Source organism: Odocoileus virginianus, chromosome 3 (assembly GCF_023699985.2).
Source record: "Odocoileus virginianus isolate 20LAN1187 ecotype Illinois chromosome 3, Ovbor_1.2, whole genome shotgun sequence".
Lineage (NCBI taxonomy): Eukaryota > Metazoa > Chordata > Mammalia > Artiodactyla > Cervidae > Odocoileus > Odocoileus virginianus.
Genome location: NC_069676.1, coordinates 59028922 through 59047333, shown reverse-complemented (window position 1 = coordinate 59047333; position 18412 = coordinate 59028922). Strand labels below are relative to the sequence as shown.

The window sequence follows — 18412 nt, the reverse complement described above, 5'->3', positions numbered from 1 at the left end:
CTTTCAGGTGAAAGGCTTAGGAAACAGATCTGTTGTTTCACTCTCCTGTTTGCTCTTGTTCGTGCTTCTATTTGATTTTAGAGATAATCTTGCTCCTGCTTTGCCTGGGAGCCAGTGGTCCCCACAGACGGGGGGAAGCCCTCTGAGTTCCACAGTCCAACAAAATCAGACTTCTTAAGGATGAGGCTCTGAGCTTTATTACACTGACATTTGAGAAGCACTTGTCTAGCCTAAAAGTCATTGAAACTTTGGTCTTTTCTAACTCCCCTACCCTCCTTTTCACTGGGGCTAGAGGAGGCCCACAGATGGGATACTAACAACACAGAATCTTAAAAAATGCAATTACCATGGTCAGTGGATCCCAAACACCAGTCACACAAAAATCACCCCAGAAACTTGTTAAACATCTATTCCCGAGCCCCATCCATAAGGATTTTGATTTAGTAGATGTGGGGTGGGGCTTGAAATATGTATTTGTAACCCCTACACCCCTCCCCTTAGGGAATTCCCAAAATGTAATCCCTGGTTTAATTAATGGCCAGCCCTGTCTGGTGAGAACACAGCTGACCCAGTGGTCCTGTTGAGCTTTGGGTCCACAGATAGCTGGGTGGAGAACACTCACCAGGGAGTCGGTGTGGACAGAGCCTGGGGACTTGAGCTGGAGTCCCTGGCAGAGGCTCATTTGCATCTCATTAGTAAGCACCTTGATGCTCCCACATCATCCCTAACCCCTCTGTGGTCCCTACCTCTACAGTGAGGTTCAGCCAGCTCCCCGCAGGACTGCAAACAGCGGAGGGAGCTGCCTGCCTTGCTCTACTGCTAGAGCGCGGCTCCTCACCTGCTGAGGCCTGCCTCCATTCTGATCTGTCCTGAGTTGTTCTGCTCAGAGGGGATTGGACTTGGACAGACAAACAGCTGGGCTGGGCACAGCCAGAAGGAAAGTGATCCAACTGGAGATGAAGCTTTTGCTGAGAATCTGTGTGCTGGTGGGAGAGAACCCATGGATACAAGATCCTTGATGTAGGGGAGGGATCATATAACTCTCCTTCTCAACCACTCTGTCCAGTCCACAGGCCCCGGGAGGCAGGCCAGGGAACTGTTAGACGCACCAGAGATCTGAGTTTTAATCCTCCTTGGCTAGCTGTGTGAACTTGGAGCTTAGGTAACCTCTCTGAGTTGCATTTATCCCTTCTGCAAAATGAGCATAATTACAGGGTTGCTGTAAGCCAGCTTAAAAGTAATAACGCATGCCAAGGGCTGGCCTCCAGTGAAGTCAGTGAACGTCAGCTGTGATCACGGCCTGTGCATCTCCTATTCCCTAAACCTCACCTTCTTTAGAGCATCATTTGCCAACAGCTCAGGGGAGGGTTCCCTCTTAGCTCAGTTGGTAAAGAATCTGCCTGCAATGCAGGAGACCCTGGTTCGATTCCTGGGTCGGTAAGATCCCCTGGAGAAGGGATAGGCTACCCACTCCAGTATTCTTGGGCTTCTCTTGTGGCTCACCTGGTAAAGAATCTGCCCACAATGCGGGAGACCCTGGTTCAATCCCTGGGTTGGGAAGATCCCCTAGAGAAGGCAAAGGCTACCCACTCCAGTATTCTGGCCTGGAGAATTCCATATAGTTCATGAGGTCACAAAGAGTCAGACACGACTGAGTGACTTTCACTTTCACAGGGGAGGGTTACCCAGGAAGGCAGGAGAGCAGGCACTAGTCCCAATTCCCAGACGGATAAGTGGAGACCCCATGAAATGAGGCGGTTTGCTCAGGGGGTCTCTAGTTAGATCCCCTCCCAGGCCCTGTGATACATTACCAAGATCCCTCAGCACCAAAGGAGTGGAGCTCCCATCCCTAAATCTGCCCTACAGCCTGAGGGCTCCTCTGCAAGGCACTGGGACTGTGTGAGGCACTTCATCTTAACTGCAGTCTCACTGCTGCGAGATTATCTTCTCCAGTTTATATATGAAGGGACTGAGGCTCTGTCAGGGTTAAAGATTTGCTCAAGGTCATACAGCCAGCAATGGGCTGAGCACAACTCAAGCAGCGGGTTGCCTCACATCAGAGCCTGAGCAGGTGACCTCCACACTCTGTGGCCCTGATGGGAGCCTCCCCACCCCCAAGCAGACCCGGCAGGCAGTGGCCATGGGCGGTGGATGGCCTTTGGTACAAGAAACAAAGAAGCTTGGGGACTTCTCTGGTGGTCCTGTGGTTAAGAATCAGCCTGCGAATGCAGGGAACATGGGTTCAATCTCTGGTCCAGGAAGACCCCACCCATCTCAGGGCAATTAAGCTTCAAGCTACTACTACTAAAGCCTGTGCATTCTAGAGCCCAAGCTCTGCAATGAGAAGCCAGAAACTACAGAGTAGCCCCAACTTGCCGCAACTAGAGAAAGCCTGCTCGGAGCAATGAAGACCCAGTGCAGCCAAAACTAAATAAACAAATAAACTGAAAAAAAAAGAGAGAGAGAGAGAGAAAGAGAAGCTTCAGTCCCATCAGTTTCAAAGAGCCAGTATGAGGAACAGAATTCACTTCACCGGGGGCCACAAGGCCTGCTAACTCTGGAGAAGGCAGTTTGTTGTATTTGGATAGACAGGGGAACCATGCTGGATGGCTTCATTTGACAAATCACATGGGATGGGGCCCAGAGAGTCACCCCAACACACCAGAAAGATCAGGTGGGTTATGAAGTGTCCACAACATGCTCTGCCTTGTGTTTCCATGGCCCATCTGCTTCTGCCCACCTCACACCCCGTCTTCTGCCCCCTCACACTCTAAATAAGATCCCATCTCTGACCTCTCTGTACCCACTGTGGGGAAAAGGGTGACAAGAACAGAAATTATTTTTATTATTCAAGTGCTGCTCAAGCTGTTGTGTGAGCTTTGCTACAAATTGTTGCAAGGAGACAGGGGATGCCACAGAGACTCACAGTGTGTGTGTATATATGTATGTGTACCTGTTTGGGCTTAACAGTACTCCTGCAAGGGGCTCCTGGAGCATGGACAGGTATCTGTATACATACAGAGAATATTACACATATTTTTGAACACCATATGTAACAGTAATAACATTACTATAACCATTCCAATAACTATAGTAATAATAATGAATAATAGTAATAGATAACATTATTTTCTATGTGCTAAATGCTTTGCCTGCATAAACTCATTAAATCCTCCATGGAGGTAACTGTTGCTAGCCCCATTTCACAAAAGGGGAAACTGAGGCTTGGATAGAGGAAGTCAGGCTTCCAGACAAGCAGAGGCAGGAGGGACTTCCTTGATGGTCCAATGGTTAAAACTCTGCGCTTCCATTGCATGGGCAAGGGTTCAATCTCTGGTTAGGGAACTAAGATCTTGCATGCCCTGCAGTGCAGCTAAAATTAAAAAAAAAAAAAAAGGAAACAGAAAGCAGAGGCAGTACAGGCGGCACGTGTGACCCAGAAGGCTGGTTCCTTCCTCCACACTCTCCTGAGTGGGAGGAGTGCTCTGTGGGTTCCTGAGGAGCCCCAGGATGGGAGAGGAGCTGGGGTGTGGGGAGCAACTTGGCCAGTGCAAAGTGCCCAAGATGAGGAGACTGGGTTCGGGTTCCAGGTATGCCACCAAAGTCCAATGCGACTTAGTACAGCGCACTATGGACTTCCCTTCTCCAAGCAGAGTTCTCCCACCTCTACAAAACAGATGAGACGCCTAGCAGCTCTCACACTCTGCCCTAGGCGGGCTTGGGAACCTCACAGAGACGCCTGAGAAGGTGAAGGTGGGAACCAGTGGGGGTGGGCTCAGGGCAACAGGCGGGTCTCAGTCCACTTTCCATAATGATAATGACAGCTTTAAAAAATAGCAGCTAATATTCTTTCAGCGGTTGCTAGGTGTAACATCGTGTTAACTGTTTAATATGAAATCACCTAGTCAAGCCTTCAGAACAACTATCTGAGATGCATTCAGTTAGTATCTCTCCTTTAAAGATGAGAACAGAGGCTCAGAGGCTCAGTTAGTGATCAAGGTCCCCCCTGTTGGAACTTGAGGCCTATATGTTTGAAAATTCATCCATAGCTTCTGGAAAAACGAAGGGTTTCACTAGACCCAAGAGTTGCAAGACGCACAGAAGAGTGAAGACCCCCCTGCCCCAGGTGAGACCCATGTGGTGGGGACACTCTGGCCTCTACAATCTGCTCTACCCTCTGGAGTTTTGCAGTCCTCCAGGATGTCCGACTTCAGGACACAATCTTCCAGCCTCACAGAGAGCCACCCCAAACTATCCTTTCTTTCCACACAGGGACCTCCTGGTCCCTGCCTGGCCGGAGGCTGCCCCATCAAGAAGAGAGACTCCACTGGCCTTCCCACGGAGATGAGTTTGTGCCTGATGGATCCCAAGGCGTAAACACAGAACTTAGAGGAGGTGTTCTGCTCCTCCTGCTTTGTCTCTGGAACGTCTAACTGATAAACAGGTTCAACATCATTCTGAGCTGAACCTGGTTTTGGTAACTTACGAATCCCACTGGACAGAGAGTCCAGAAAAAGTGGGACAGGTTTTGCCCTCCCCTCAAGCCTTCTGATTCCAGGATGCCCTCTGGTTTAGGGAGTTTTCAGCTCCAAATGCAAAGCTCATGCACCCATATAGGCAGTCCCAAGAGGAAGAGATCCTTTGTTCTCTCTGGGGCTCAGTGAGTGTCGGGGGCTCTGAACTCTCCAGCCAGGGTAGGGGGAGCTTCAGGGGTCAAGCAGGCCCAGTGTGTTGGACAGGAGGCCATCCTGGAGCCTATTTTCCTTACAGTTTGGAAAGAGACCTGGGTACAGGTATGTGTCTCTTCTGATAGAAAACTACCTTGGAGATAAACGGTAGCTGATGCAGCCTCCAAATCTGGGAGAGCTTAGGGAAGGGGTCTGGAGAACACAGGCCCCATCTAAAGGCGGCAGCCACCACTCAGCTCCAGCCAGCCGTTCTATGGACCAACACAGACAGTGCCCTCTACTTTGTTAAACGGAAGCTGGAGTCTAGATTTTTGGGTGAAGCTTTCCAATGTTTATACGTTAACAACTAATTAGGTAAAAAGCCATCATACAACAAAACAATATACTATGGCCCAACAAAACTAACTGAAGCAGGACAGCCTATGTACTACCCATTGGCCACATGGGATGGCCTTGAAGGGCTCTAAGACTTTATGTCCAGCAGCACCTCCCTCTTTCCTTCGGCTCCTCATAGACCATCATGTCAATCTCATGGTGGGGTCCTGCTCACTACAGGTCTTTCCTTTGGCCTGAATTGCCCTGGGCCACCTCCCTGGCCTGCAGGAACCCTTCTCTCCTTTCCCCCTCTAGTCTGTCTGCAATCTCCTTGTTCCTGCCCCAGGGCCTTTGCACTGCCTATTTCTTCTGCCTGGAATTCTTTCTCAAGATGACGTAGCCTTCCCTCTGCTCAAATGTCACCTTGCTGTGTAGGCTTTCCCTGACCACTCTTTCAAAAATAGCACCTCCTCCATCACTCTCTAATCTTGCTTTCTATGAATTTCCTTCACATAACTTTTCATCACCTGATGATGTTATTTTTTTGGTGATGCCACCAGCTTGTGAGATCTTAGTTCCCCAACCAAGGATCAAACCTATGCCTCCTGCACTGGAAGCATAGAGTCCTAACCACTGGACTGCCAGGGAAGTCCCTTATAAAGTACTTTTACTTATTTATTTAGGCCACATTGGGATCTTAGTTCCCCAATCAGGGATCAAACCCATGCCTCTTGCATTGGAAGTACAGAGTCTTAAGACTTTCTCTTAACCTCTCTCTCTGCCATCAGAATCCAACCCCCACAAGAGCAAGGTCTTTATCCATCATGTTCTCTGCTCTAGAATGCCTTCATAGGGTAGGCCCTCAATAAATAAGTACTGAATGAATGCATAAATGAATGACTTTGGCAGAGGAGGTCCAATAACAAAACACTTTCTCATTATCCCCCATTTTGTCCCTTTTCTTTTTTAAAATCCAGTTGCCTAGAAGCCCTTTGTTTCCTTCAAATGTCCGACTCTCCAGGGTCACATTATGCCTTTTGAGGACCCCTTCCTTTATGAAAAAAAATCAGAAAGTATATTTAAGGACAACACTGACATACAGATGGGCTAGTGCCTCCCATGCTGGACAGCTCAGACATAGAACACTTCCATCACTGTAGGAAATTCTTTTGGAGAATGTTGCTCCAGAAAGTCAGCTGCAGCCCCCTCTGAGTCTCTCTTTTTGGAATATGGGTTCCTATTCTGGGCCAGTACTTGAATCCATCACCTGCTAGACGGGTGAACCACGCAGAGCCCTCCAATTATCTGAGCCTCTGTTTCTCATTTACAGAATGAGAGTGATAATAAGTGTCACAATAAGGATGAGGTTGGTACAGTAACTAACTCACACTGAGTGTATCCTGTGCTGGGAATTGCCACGTATTGACTCATGCAGGCTTCTCAACAGCTCCGTGAGCTAGGTGCTACTCTCATTTCCCTTTTTCCAGGAACAGAGAGGTTAAATAACTGCCCAAGGTCACACAGCTGGTGAATGATAGAGCTGGGATTTGAAAGCAGGTTGATCTGACTTCAGAGACCACTTTCTTGCTATCAATTCTACCCAATACTATACCCTTTCCCCAAAGACCAAGTGAGAAAATGCATGCAGATGTGTTTTGAAAATGTATAGATTGCCATCCAGATATCAGACAGTATAATGTCATCAACAATGATAATCAGAATACTAATAAAGAAGGGGACCTCAAGTCTCATCTCTATTTCACCTGTGCCCTAGATGAGAACTTCCTTTTCAGCCATTTCTCCTCTCCTTAATTCCAGGCTTGGGTTTCTCAGTCTGCTGGTGTTCCTGCTGCCATTTAGCAAGCCATTATTGGTCCTAATAAGGTGTTACTCTGCGTCTTTCTTCCTCCCCCCTGGGCTTTCACCTGTCATATTATCTGTCTTTCCTCCAGCCCTGGGAAGTGGGTAGGAGTAGCTATTATTATTGCTCTTTTACAGACAGGTAAATTGAGGCTCAGAAGAAATCCTGTGGCCTTCCGAAGGTCACATGGCCCATCCAGGGCTCAAGTCACTGGTCCTTTTCCTGTCTGTATCTAATTTTTTGGCTTGTTTTTGTTATATAAGGACCCAGCAGTGGCTGCCTATAAATTAGCACATGACTCAAGTGTTCGAGTTTCTTAGAAATGAGTTGAGCATCCTTACCAATTCCTGAATTTCAGTTGACCTAAACCAATAGAGCTGGTGTGCAAGACCAGTCCACACTAGAGTCGGAATCTTTAAAAAAAAAAAAAAAAAAAAAAACTTTTTATTTTCTATTGGGGCATAGCTGATTAACAATGTTGTGCTGGTTTTAGGTGAACAGCAAAGGGACTCAGCCATACATACACATACATCCCTTTTCCCCAAAACTCCTCCCACCCAGGCTGCCACATAACACTGAGCATTGTTCCCTGTGCTGTCCAGCAGGACATCGTTGGTTATCCATTTTAAATACAGCAGTGTGTACATGCCGATCACAAACTCCCAAACTATCCTTTCCCCCTACCCTTCCTCCCATCCCCAGCAGCCATAAGTTCCTTCTCTGTGAGTCTCTTCTTAATTTGTAAGTAAGTTCATTTGTATCGTTTCCTTTCAGATTTTACCTATAAGGAATAAGATACGATGTTTTCTTCTTCTCTGTCTGAATTACTTCATAGAGTGGGAATATTGAGTGGGAAAATTCCCCTTTTGATTTGATGTTAGATTACTCTTTCTAGCACATAGTTCTGCTCTGGTCCTGCCTCTTCTCTAAAACCTTCAGTGGCTCCATACAACTAAGCAGAAAAATTATTTCAGTAGCTAAAGACTTCCTGACAAGCAGGTACCTGGAATGTCAACATTCTTTCACTTACGGTTTTAATCTGGCTCAAAGGCAAAAGGCCTCCTAATTCTCACTCCCTGGCTCCACCCTTCCCCACTTCCCAGCCTTTGTCATAAATAGAATATATTCAGGATTCTTTCTTGAGAGACATGGAGCCAGCCTAACACTGGATGCCACTGGTGGGGGATAGGGGTGGGCCGTCAAAAAATAAATGTTGAGAGCACCCAAATCAGTGGTAAATTCATATTCAGACTTTTGGGGGGAGAGTGTGGACATCATCTAATGAAGAGGAATGAATGCAGTGACTCTTTCTCTCATGAAAGACTCTCCAAACTATACAAAATATTTTCCCTCATTGCTACTCCCCCGAGCCTAGCCAATCCAGAATGTCCAGCTTCAGGAAATCCGGCTTTCTGTTATCAGTTCAGCCTCCCCCTTCTGGGTGCCCTTGATGTGCCGGGCAAATCTCAGTTTACCTCACCTGAGAAATGGGAGTAAAAGGGCAGATGTGTTTCCTAAAAGTACTCTTGGGCTATTAGTTAATGTCTAAGAAAAGGGAAGGTGCTGGGCCACAAGGGAGAATGTCATTTTCTGATCTGTGCCTGGGTGATGGGGAAGAATTTCATCATCAGAAACAAGCCTGGCATTTTGAACAAATCTGGTAGGACTTTTAGTGGAAGCTTGATTTGGCTTTGAATTCTTTTAAGTACATCTGCTTCCCCATGGAAGAGACAGAATTAGAGTTACAAACTCCTAGAACTAGATGCCTGAGTCCCTGCACATGGACCATTATGGATACAGGTCACAAAGCATCAGATTCACAGCACATCCAACCACGTGGTTCAGAACATGCAGGCAGGACACAGAATGTTAGGATGGCAGAGCCCCCACTTGTCAGATCTGGAGGGGCTCCCAGTCCAGTTTTTCAAACCTGTGCTTCCCAAGAGAATGAGGGACAAGCCTGGAGGCAGAGTCCGAGGCCTTGAGCCCTGCTTCAATAGCGCAGTTCTGCTTTTATCTTTTAATGGGCTGTGTTTCCAAGTACAACTTGATTAGGAAAAAAAAAAACAACAGAGGGGTCTGAAATCACAGATCCATTCCTGCCCCTTTCCCCAAGACACACACGTCATTTAGAGATGAAGAGGAGGTCCAGAAGGCTTAGGTGATTGACTTGACCAACACTCTGAGGGAATAAGTGACTTTAGATCTAGGTCTTCCAAGAGCCAGGTCAGCTAACTACACTGACCACTGAACAGGCATCAGTGAATGTGCAACCCTGATCCACAGCCAGAGGAAGTCCCAAGTTCCACAAACCAAAGAATCTGCCCATGTAAGTTGGAAAGGACTTTAGAGCTCTCTTTGTCATCCCCAAGGGCAACCATTCCCCTGGAGTAGCACATCCTTTCCAGGTGGCCACCCAGAATCTGCTTGGATTCACCCAGAGACGGGGAGCTCTCTATACTGTGAGACGACTCATTCCAGAATTGCACTTGAGATCACTAACCAAGAAAACAGGGCTAGATCTCAGAGCACTGTTCCTGCCAGTTGTGTTCAGACTTTTATCACTGACTTGGATAAAGACACAGATGTTACAATCACCAAGTCTCTAAACATTAGAATTAAGATTCTGAGAAGCTGGAGCAGTGAGTGAAACACATGGAGAAATGAATCCTGGTCTCATTAGAGCCCTATGTCATTTAGTTGCAGAAGATCAGCCTGCATAGGAACAGATTGGGGGTGGTGTGAATAGACATCTAGGAGTTTTCATTACCTACAAACTCAACAATCAATAATCTGAGCCGGTTGCTAAAAAGTAATAGTACTTGGTAATATTTGTTGAAAATTGTGTCATATACCATAGCAATTATGTACTTTAATTCATTTCATTCTCAAAATGATATTATGAAGTCAGAAACTAAGGATCAGAGAAGGTAAGGCACTTGCCCAAAGTCACACAACCAGAAGCTGTGTGCTGCGAAACACTTTCTGCATGAAATGGGATTGGGAGTTACACAGAGTTTGATTCACACATAGATCCTAAAAGAGTCCATTCATGAAGCCGCACACCTGCACTTGCTCGCATCTGTGCACACACACAAACCCCGTGGCTACCAGTTTATTTACTCCCATTCCGTTCATTCTGTCAAGCAGGCACACACTAAGAGTGCACCCACACAATTATTCAAAGTTGCCTCCTAAGTGTGTGTGTATGTGATTTCTCGCAAATGTGCACATTCAGCCACATGCAGATTTCTCTCTGAGCCTAGGGAGCCAAAAGCTTGAGGCCCCACCCCGGACAAGAGCCTGCTCGCAGCTTCCCAGCACAGCCTGTGGCTCGGCTAGCAAGCTTAGACTTGACCAGGGACCAGTGGCTTCCTGCTCTGCCGGGGAGCAGACTGGGCCTTCTCCAGGGGGTTCAGTGGACCCCACCCTCACCCCAATCTCAGTCTTTGATTCTACCTTGGCTTTGAAACAACAGTAACTAATATTTATTGAGTGCTTTTCTATGGGCCAGGCACCATACTAAGCACATTAACACGCATAATCCTGTTTAATCTTCATAAAACCTCAGGAAAGCATTGTTCTTAAAAGCCCCATCTTACAGATGAAGAAACTGAGGTTCGAAGAGGTTAACTTCCCCAAGGTTATTCAGTCAGCAAGTGGTAGAGTTGGACTTGAACCCAAACAGTTGGATTTACAAGTGAGCAAAGTTTCTCTTTCTGGCAATGTGACTAGGAGGAAAGAACCTGGCTCTGGTTCTCACCCTCTGACCTTGGGCAAGCCCCTTTCTTTTTGAGGGACTTTATATTCCAGCTTTAAAAAGAAAGGGATACTCACTAAAGGTTCTCTCAGTTCTCCCTCTATCTTTGCTTTTCCTAAATCCAGATCTCTCCATTTTTTTCAACTAGTACTTATTGAGCTTGCTAATGTACCAGGCACTGATCAAAGCACTGGGAGTTCATGCATGAATAAGATACACAAAGCTCCTGTCTTCATGGAGCCCAGGAGACAGTAAACAAATAAATAAGAACAATACTGGGAGGTGACAAGTGCCATGGAGAAAATGAGGGTGAAGTGATAAAAAAGGGTGTTAGACAGCAGGCTACATCAACCTGGGGGTTAGAAGGTGACACTGTGTTCAGTTGCTCAGTTGTGTCTGACTCTTTGCGACCCCATGGACCGTAACCCGCCTGACTCCTCTGTCCATGGGATTCTCCAGGCAAGAATACTGGAGTGGGTTGCCATTTCCTTCTCCAGAAGGTGACATTAGAGTTGAGAAATGGATTACAAGAAGGAGCTAGCCATGGGTGAATCTTAAACAGAGGAAAACAGCAAGTGCAAATTTGGTGTGTTTGCAGATGAGAAAGAAGACCCTTGTTGCTGCAGCTTGGTGAACTATTGTTCACCAAGAGGGGTGCTGGGAGGTATCATCAGAGATGCAGGCAGGGCCCAGGTGGTGGGGAGCCTTCCAGGATATGATACAAGTTCAGATTTCATCTAAATGCTATAGGAAGTTGCTGGAAAATTTTAAGCATGGAAGTGATAAGAATTGATTTATGCTTTCACAAGATGTTTCAAAATAGTGGTCCTGGGTGCTGTGGGTGGGGAAGGTAGCCCAGGGAGCTGAACATGTCCCTGCCCCCTGCAAGCCTGTTCACTTGCCTGGGCACAGTGCCAGAAACAAGTCTCAGACACAGGCAGGCCCTTCCCCCAGCAAACCACTCGCCAGGTCTGTGGGCCCTACAACTGGAACACAGCCATGGGCACCAAACCCCCACCCAAGGGTTCATCCCCTTTGACATCATTCCCTTTGACCACCACCACCACCACTACCCCCTGCCCCGGCGAGACCCCATCCCTGCTCCCTTCTCTGAAGCTCAGTTTAAGGACTCTAGCTCTGCAAGGCACCCCTGCAGCTGCTGAGCCGAGTGTCTTGTTGGGACCTGCCCTCCACGGGAGCTGACCTGGTGAACAGGAAGTGTTCCCCACAGCGGGGCGGGCAGAGCTGGGAGGCTGCCTGAATCCTGGACTTGCTGGGCCACCGAATTGAGTGTGGACCCGGGACCAGGTAAGCACTCATTTCTTCCCTCCAGCTTCAACTTCAAAAGCAATGCCATCCTGGGGGAAGGAGTGGGGTCTGAATGATTGGTGGGAGGGTCCCGTTCCTGCTTGCAAAGAACTGTGTCAGGGATGGGCAAGTGTGGCTTTTCCCTGTGGCCAGGACCCTTGTGGGCTGCAGTGGCAAGCAAGGGGTGACAGCGAGGGGTGGGAAGGGTGGGGAATAGACAGCATCTTTTTCTGTCACCGGCTTTAGGACCCCAGATGTTAAGTCTGCCTCCATCCTGGCCCCTCTCTTCCAAGGTGCTGGGCTTAGGGCGCCACCAACAGGATGTCAAGTGAGGAATGGCGGGAGGGAGCCTGGAAGGGGGAGGCATGATCAAATTCTTTTCTGGCTTTCAGATCCCAAGTTAGGCTGACTTTCCCATTTCTGTCTTCACTCTCCTTCCCATGTTGGGATACAGCCCACAAGGTCTTAAAGAACCTGCCTTTGGTTCTCTTGACTCTAGAGAGACAAGGATCTAAGCCTCTCTTTTTCCCCTTACCCTGGACATTTAACTCTTCCTTGCCTTTGAAGACCAAGGCAACTGGAAAAACAAGTCTTGCCTGCTTCCTCCAGGAATGCTTGGCACATCTGGCTGATAGCCATGAACTCCCCAGAGTCAAGACTTCCATGGTCAGGCCAGGCACCAGCCGGGTAGACACAACCTCACACGTGCTTCTAGAAGACTTGGTTTGGCAACCAAACTCAGCTCACCCCCATCACCCTCCCCATCCTTGGCCCTGATGCGTCTCATATTTTGACCCAGGATGGAGTTCAGGGATGAGCCATTGAGGAAGCCATAAGGGAGAGGATGGGGAACAGTGGGTCTTAGAGGTGAAGTACTCATTCACGATTAGTTCAACAGTTGCCAGGGGCTGCTTCTTACCTGGTCGGCCACTGTGTGACTTGGGGCAAGATCCCTCCCCCATCTGGCTCTCTTTCCATCTCTGCAGGAGAAGCAGTCTGAGCTCCATTATCGCTTGGGACCACTTCAGCTCTGGCATTCCAGAGAAGGGAGGGAAGGTTTTTCTCTCTTCAGGATTACAAGACAAGTCAGAATCAGGCCCCGTCCAAAGGGACTTATGGTGGAGGAGATGTAGCTAAGCCAGGGACTTTTCCCCATGAAATATTTATTTACTTATTTGGCAGTATCAGGTCTTAGCTGCATCATGTATGATCTTTGGTTACAATACTCGGGCTCTCTAGCTATGATGTGTGGGCTCAGTAGTTGTGGCACTCGGGCTGAGTTGCCCTGCAACATGTGGGATCTTATTTCCCTGAGCAGGAATTTGAACCCATGTCCCCTGCATTGCAAGGCAGATTCTTAACCACTGGACCACAAGGGATGTCTCACCAGGATTAATTTGTGCTTTATTTCTATTTAGCTGTCAGACCATGGGCAGGCCCCTTCCATTTATGAAACTTAGATTCCGATGACTAATAATAGCTAATATTATGTTAAAACTTATGGTCTTCCCTGGTGGCTCAGATGGTAAAGAATCTGCCTGAAATGCAGGAGACCTGGGTTTGATCCCTGGATTGGGAAGATTCCCTGGAGAAGGAAATGGCAACCCACTCTAGTATTCATCCCTGGGGAATCCCATAGACAGAGGACTCTGGCTGGCTACAGTTCATGGGGTCACAAGAGTCAGACATGACTGAGTGACTTTCACTTCACTTCACTTATGTTAAAACTTACTATGTGCCAGGCACTCTATTAGCCCATTTACCTTTGTTATTTCACTTAATTTTCAAACAGTCCAGTGAGGTAGATATTATCCTTATTCCTACTTTACAGAAGAGGGGATCGAGGCTCATAGAGGTGAAACAACCTGCCCAGAAAGTCACCCAGCTAGTAAGTAGTGGAGCCAGGCCTGATGGCCCAGCAGCCTGATGCCAGGCCTGTGATCCTGGTCCCTTTGCTTTTTCGCAGCCCCTACATGTACAGATGCAGCTCAGTTCAACTGGAATTCAGCCCTGACGGAAGTGTCTTGTGGGAAGTATTTAGTGCCAGACTGCTAAGCTTGGGTACCTATTCAGAATGATTTCAGCATCACTGAGGAAGATTTCCCAGGTGGTATTAGTCATAAAGAACCCACTTGCCAATGCAGGAGACGTAAGAGATGCACATTTGATCCCTGGGTTGGGAAGATCCCCTGGAGGAGGAAATGGCAACCCACTCCAGTATTCTTGCCTGGAGAATCCCATGGACAGAGGAGACTGGTGGGCTACAGTCCATGGGGGTCCCAAAGAGTTGGACACGGCTGAAGCGACTTAGCACGCATGCACAGGGAACCACTGAAGGTTTGGAAAAGGGAGGGAAGCAGTTAAGGACTGTGCTGTATCTGTGGATGCCCTTGAGGAAGCACTTAAACTAGTCTATTATTCTTCAAACACAAGGCTTTGCGGTCTCAGCACTACTGACTTGCTGTGGGTGTCTGTCCCGTGCACCACAGGCTGTTTGGCAGCATCCTCATCCTCTATCTGCTAAATGCTGACAGCACCTCCTGCACAATATGGAATAGCCAAAGACACGTTCGTGCGTGCTACATCGCTTCGGTCGTGTCCGACTCTTTGCGACCCTATGGACTGTAGCCCACCAGGCTCCTCTGTCCATGGGATTCTCTAGGCAAGAATAGGACTGGGTTGCCATGCCCTTCTGCAGGGGATCTTCCATACCCAGGGATCAAACCTGCGTCTCTTAAGTCTCTTGCATTGGCAGGTGGGTTCTTTACTATGAGCGCCACCTGGGAAGGAAAAAATAACTTCAGACATTGCCAAATGTCCTCTGAGGGGCAAAACCACCCCAGTTAAGAGCCACAGCAGTAGAAACCATTTCTTTCCTAACTCATACCCTTTCTTTTTCTACCCAGGATTTCGGGAGGTTTTCCATCATGATTATTGCCTGGCTGGGGTTGGCCATTCTCTTGATCCACTGTACAATGTGTGAGAACTCCCTCATCTCCTCAGCCTGGCACTTCACATACCCCCTATATAATGCAACCATCTATGAAAACTCTGCTCCCAAGACCTATGTGGAAAGCTCTGAGAAAATGGGCATATACCTCACAGACCCGCAGTGGGCAGTGAGGTACCGGATTATCTCTGGAGACGTGGCCAATGTGTTTAAAACAGAGGAGTATGTGGTGGGCGACTTCTGCTTTCTGAGAATAAGGACAAAGAGCAGCAACACAGCCCTTCTGAACAGGGAGGTACGAGACAGCTACACCCTCATCATCCAAGCCACGGAGAAGACCCTGGAGTTAGAAGCACTGGCCCGCGTGGTGGTCCGCATCCTGGACCAGAATGACCTGAAGCCCCTCTTCTCCCCGCCTTCATACCGAGTCACCATCTCTGAGGACATGCCCCTCAAGAGCCCCATCTGCAAGGTGAGCGCCACCGATGCAGACCTGGGCCAGAATGCCGAGTTCTATTATGCCTTTAACACCAGGTCGGAGATGTTCGCCATCCACCCCACCAGCGGGGTGGTCACCTTGGCCGGGAAGCTCAACGTCACCTGGAGAGGGAAGCATGAGCTCCAGGTACTGGCTGTGGACCGCATGCGGAAGATCTCAGAGGGCAACGGATTTGGCAACTTGGCTGCTCTCATCATCCATGTAGAACCTGCCCTCAGGAAGCCCCCAGCCATCTCCTTGGTGGTCTTGGCTGCACCGGACCGCCATGAGGATGCCACCTACGCCACTGTCATGGTAGACACAAACAGCTTGGGTGTGGATGTGGACTCACTGGAAATTGTTGGTGGTGACCCTGGAAAGAACTTTAAAGCCATCAAGTCTTATGCCCGGAGCAGTGAATTCAGCGTGGTTTCCGTCAAAGACATCAACTGGATGGAACACCCTCATGGATTCAACCTCAGCCTGCAGGCCAGGGCTGGGAGCAGACCTTCCTTTTATTCCCAGATCAGGGGCTTTCACCTACCCGCTTCCAAACTGACTTCCCTCAAATTTGAGAAGGCCACATACAGAGTGCAGCTTAGTGAGTTTTCCCCCACTGGCAGCCGCGTGGTGATGGTGAAAGTAACCCCAGCCTTCCCCAACCTGAAGTATGTTCTAAAGCCATCCTCAGAGAGTGCAGCATTTAAATTGAATGCCCGCACGGGGCTGATCACCACCACGAAGCCCATGGACTTCCATGACCAAGCCCAGTACCAGCTACACATCAGAACCTCACCGGGCCTGGCCTCCACCACTGTGGTCATTGACATTATGGACTGTAACAATCATGCCCCAGTATTCAACAGGTCCTCCTACGATGGCACTTTTGATGAAAACATCCCTCCAGGCACCAGTGTTCTGACTGTTACTGCCACAGACCAGGATCATGGAGAGAATGGATATATCACCTACTCCATCACTCATCCAAATGCTGTCCCCTTTTCTATTGACCCTTACCTGGGGATCATCTCCACCTCCAAACCCATGGACTATGAGCTCATGAATAGAATTTACACATTCCGGGTACGGGCTTCAGATTGGGGATCCCCATTTCGCCAGGAAAAAGAAGTGTCTGTTTCTCTTAGGCTCAAGAACCTGAATGACAACAAGCCAATGTTTGAGGAAGTTAATTGCACTGGGTCTATCCACGAAGACTGGCCAGTAGGAAAATCCGTAATGACTGTGTCAGCTATAGATGTGGATGAGCTTCTGAACCTAAAATATGAGTTTGTATCAGGCAATGAACTCGAGTATTTTGATCTAAATCATTTCTCTGGTGTGATATCCCTCAAACGCTCTTTTAGGAACCACACTACAGGTCAACCCATCAACTATTCCCTGAAAATTACAGCTTCAGATGGGAAAAATTATGCCTCCCCCATGACTTTGAATGTTACTGTTGTGAAGGACCCTCATTTTGAGGTCCCTGTAAAGTGTGAGAAGACAGGGGTACTGACACATTTCACAAAGACCATCTTGCACTCTGTTGGGCTTCAGAATCAGGAGTCCAATGATGAGGATTTCACTTCCTTAAGTGCATATCAGATCAATCATCATACCCCTCAGTTTGAGGACCACTTTCCACAGTCCATTGACATCCTTGAGAGTGCTCCTCTCAACACACCTCTAGCCCATCTGGCAGCCACTGACCCTGATGCTGGCTTTAATGGAAAACTGGTCTATGTGATTGCAGATGGCAATGAAGAGGGTTGCTTTGACATTGAGCTAGAAACAGGGCTTCTCACTGTAGCTTCCCCCTTAGACTATGAAGCCACCAGTTTCTACATCCTCAATGTAACAGTATATGACCTGGGCACTCCCCAGAAGTCCTCCTGGAAGCTGCTGACAGTGAATGTGGAAGACTGGAATGACAATGCGCCCAGATTTCCTCCTGGTGGGTACCAGGTAACAATCTCAGAAGACACAGAAGTCGGAACCACTGTTGCAGAGCTGAAAGCAAAAGATGTTGACTCAGAGGACAATGGGAGGGTTCGATATGTGCTGTTAAGCCCCACAGAGAAGTTCTCCCTCCATCCTCTCACCGGAGAAATGGTTGTCACAGGACACTTGGATCGGGAATCAGAACCTCAGTATATACTCAAGGTGGAGGCCAGGGACCAGCCCAGAAAGGGCCACCAACTTTTCTCTGTCACTGACCTGATAATCACATTGGAAGATGTCAATGACAACGCCCCTCAGTGCATCACAGAACACCTCAGGCTTAAGGTCCCAGAGGACATACCCCCAGGGACTATTCTGACTTTTCTGGATGCCTCTGATCCTGACCTGGGCCCTGCGGGAGAAGTACAGTATGTCCTGTTGGATGATGCCCACAGGACCTTCCATGTGAACCCGATGACCGGGGCCCTCAGTCTGGAGAAAGAGCTGGACTTTGAGAGGAGGGCTGGGTATAACTTGAGCCTGTGGGTCAGCGATAGTGGGAAGCCCCTGGCCCGCAGGACCCTCTGCCACGTGGAGGTGATCGTCCTGGATGTGAATGAGAATCTGCACCCTCCCCACTTTGCCTCCTTTGTGCACCAGGGCCAGGTGCAGGAGAACAGCCCCTCAGGAACCTCGGTGATGGCAGTGGCCGCCCACGACGATGACACTGGCTTGGACGGGGAGATCCAGTATTTCCTGCGAGCTGGCACCAGCCTCGCCGCCTTCAGCATCAACCAAGACACAGGTACTGGGAGTGGGGAGGGACGGGAGGCCAGGTGCTGGGAGAGGATGGGGCTGAGGGATATCAGGGGCTGTTTTGAGAGAAGTCAGGCTGTAAGCTAAAAGGAGCAATAAATAGGGCCACTCCTTCCTGTCCCCTCTTATTTTATTTTCATTTTTTATTTTTTTAATTATTTTGGCTACACCGCATGACTTTTTGGATCTCAGTCCCCTGACTAGGGATGAGACTCGTGTGCTTGGCAGTGAAACTACATAGCCCTAACCACTGGACAACCTGGAAATTTCCTCACTCTTTTTTAATGGCTGCATT

General features: G+C 48.5%; 1 protein-coding gene across 3 annotated transcripts in view; it reads left to right on the top strand.

The window, feature by feature from the left end:
- FAT2 (FAT atypical cadherin 2) overlaps positions 1–18412 on the top strand; it is an 87739-nt gene that overhangs the window by 7616 nt on the left and 61711 nt on the right. For 2 of the 3 annotated variants that reach the window (XM_070465651.1, XM_070465649.1), the window contains exon 2: positions 14839–18106. In XM_070465651.1, coding sequence (XP_070321752.1) covers positions 14860–18106 — 3247 coding nt within the window. In that variant the 5' untranslated portion in view covers positions 14839–14859. Of the gene's footprint in view, positions 1–11858; positions 11933–14838; positions 18107–18412 lie in introns of those variants that run through there. The other variant, XM_070465650.1, reaches the window with a different exon arrangement.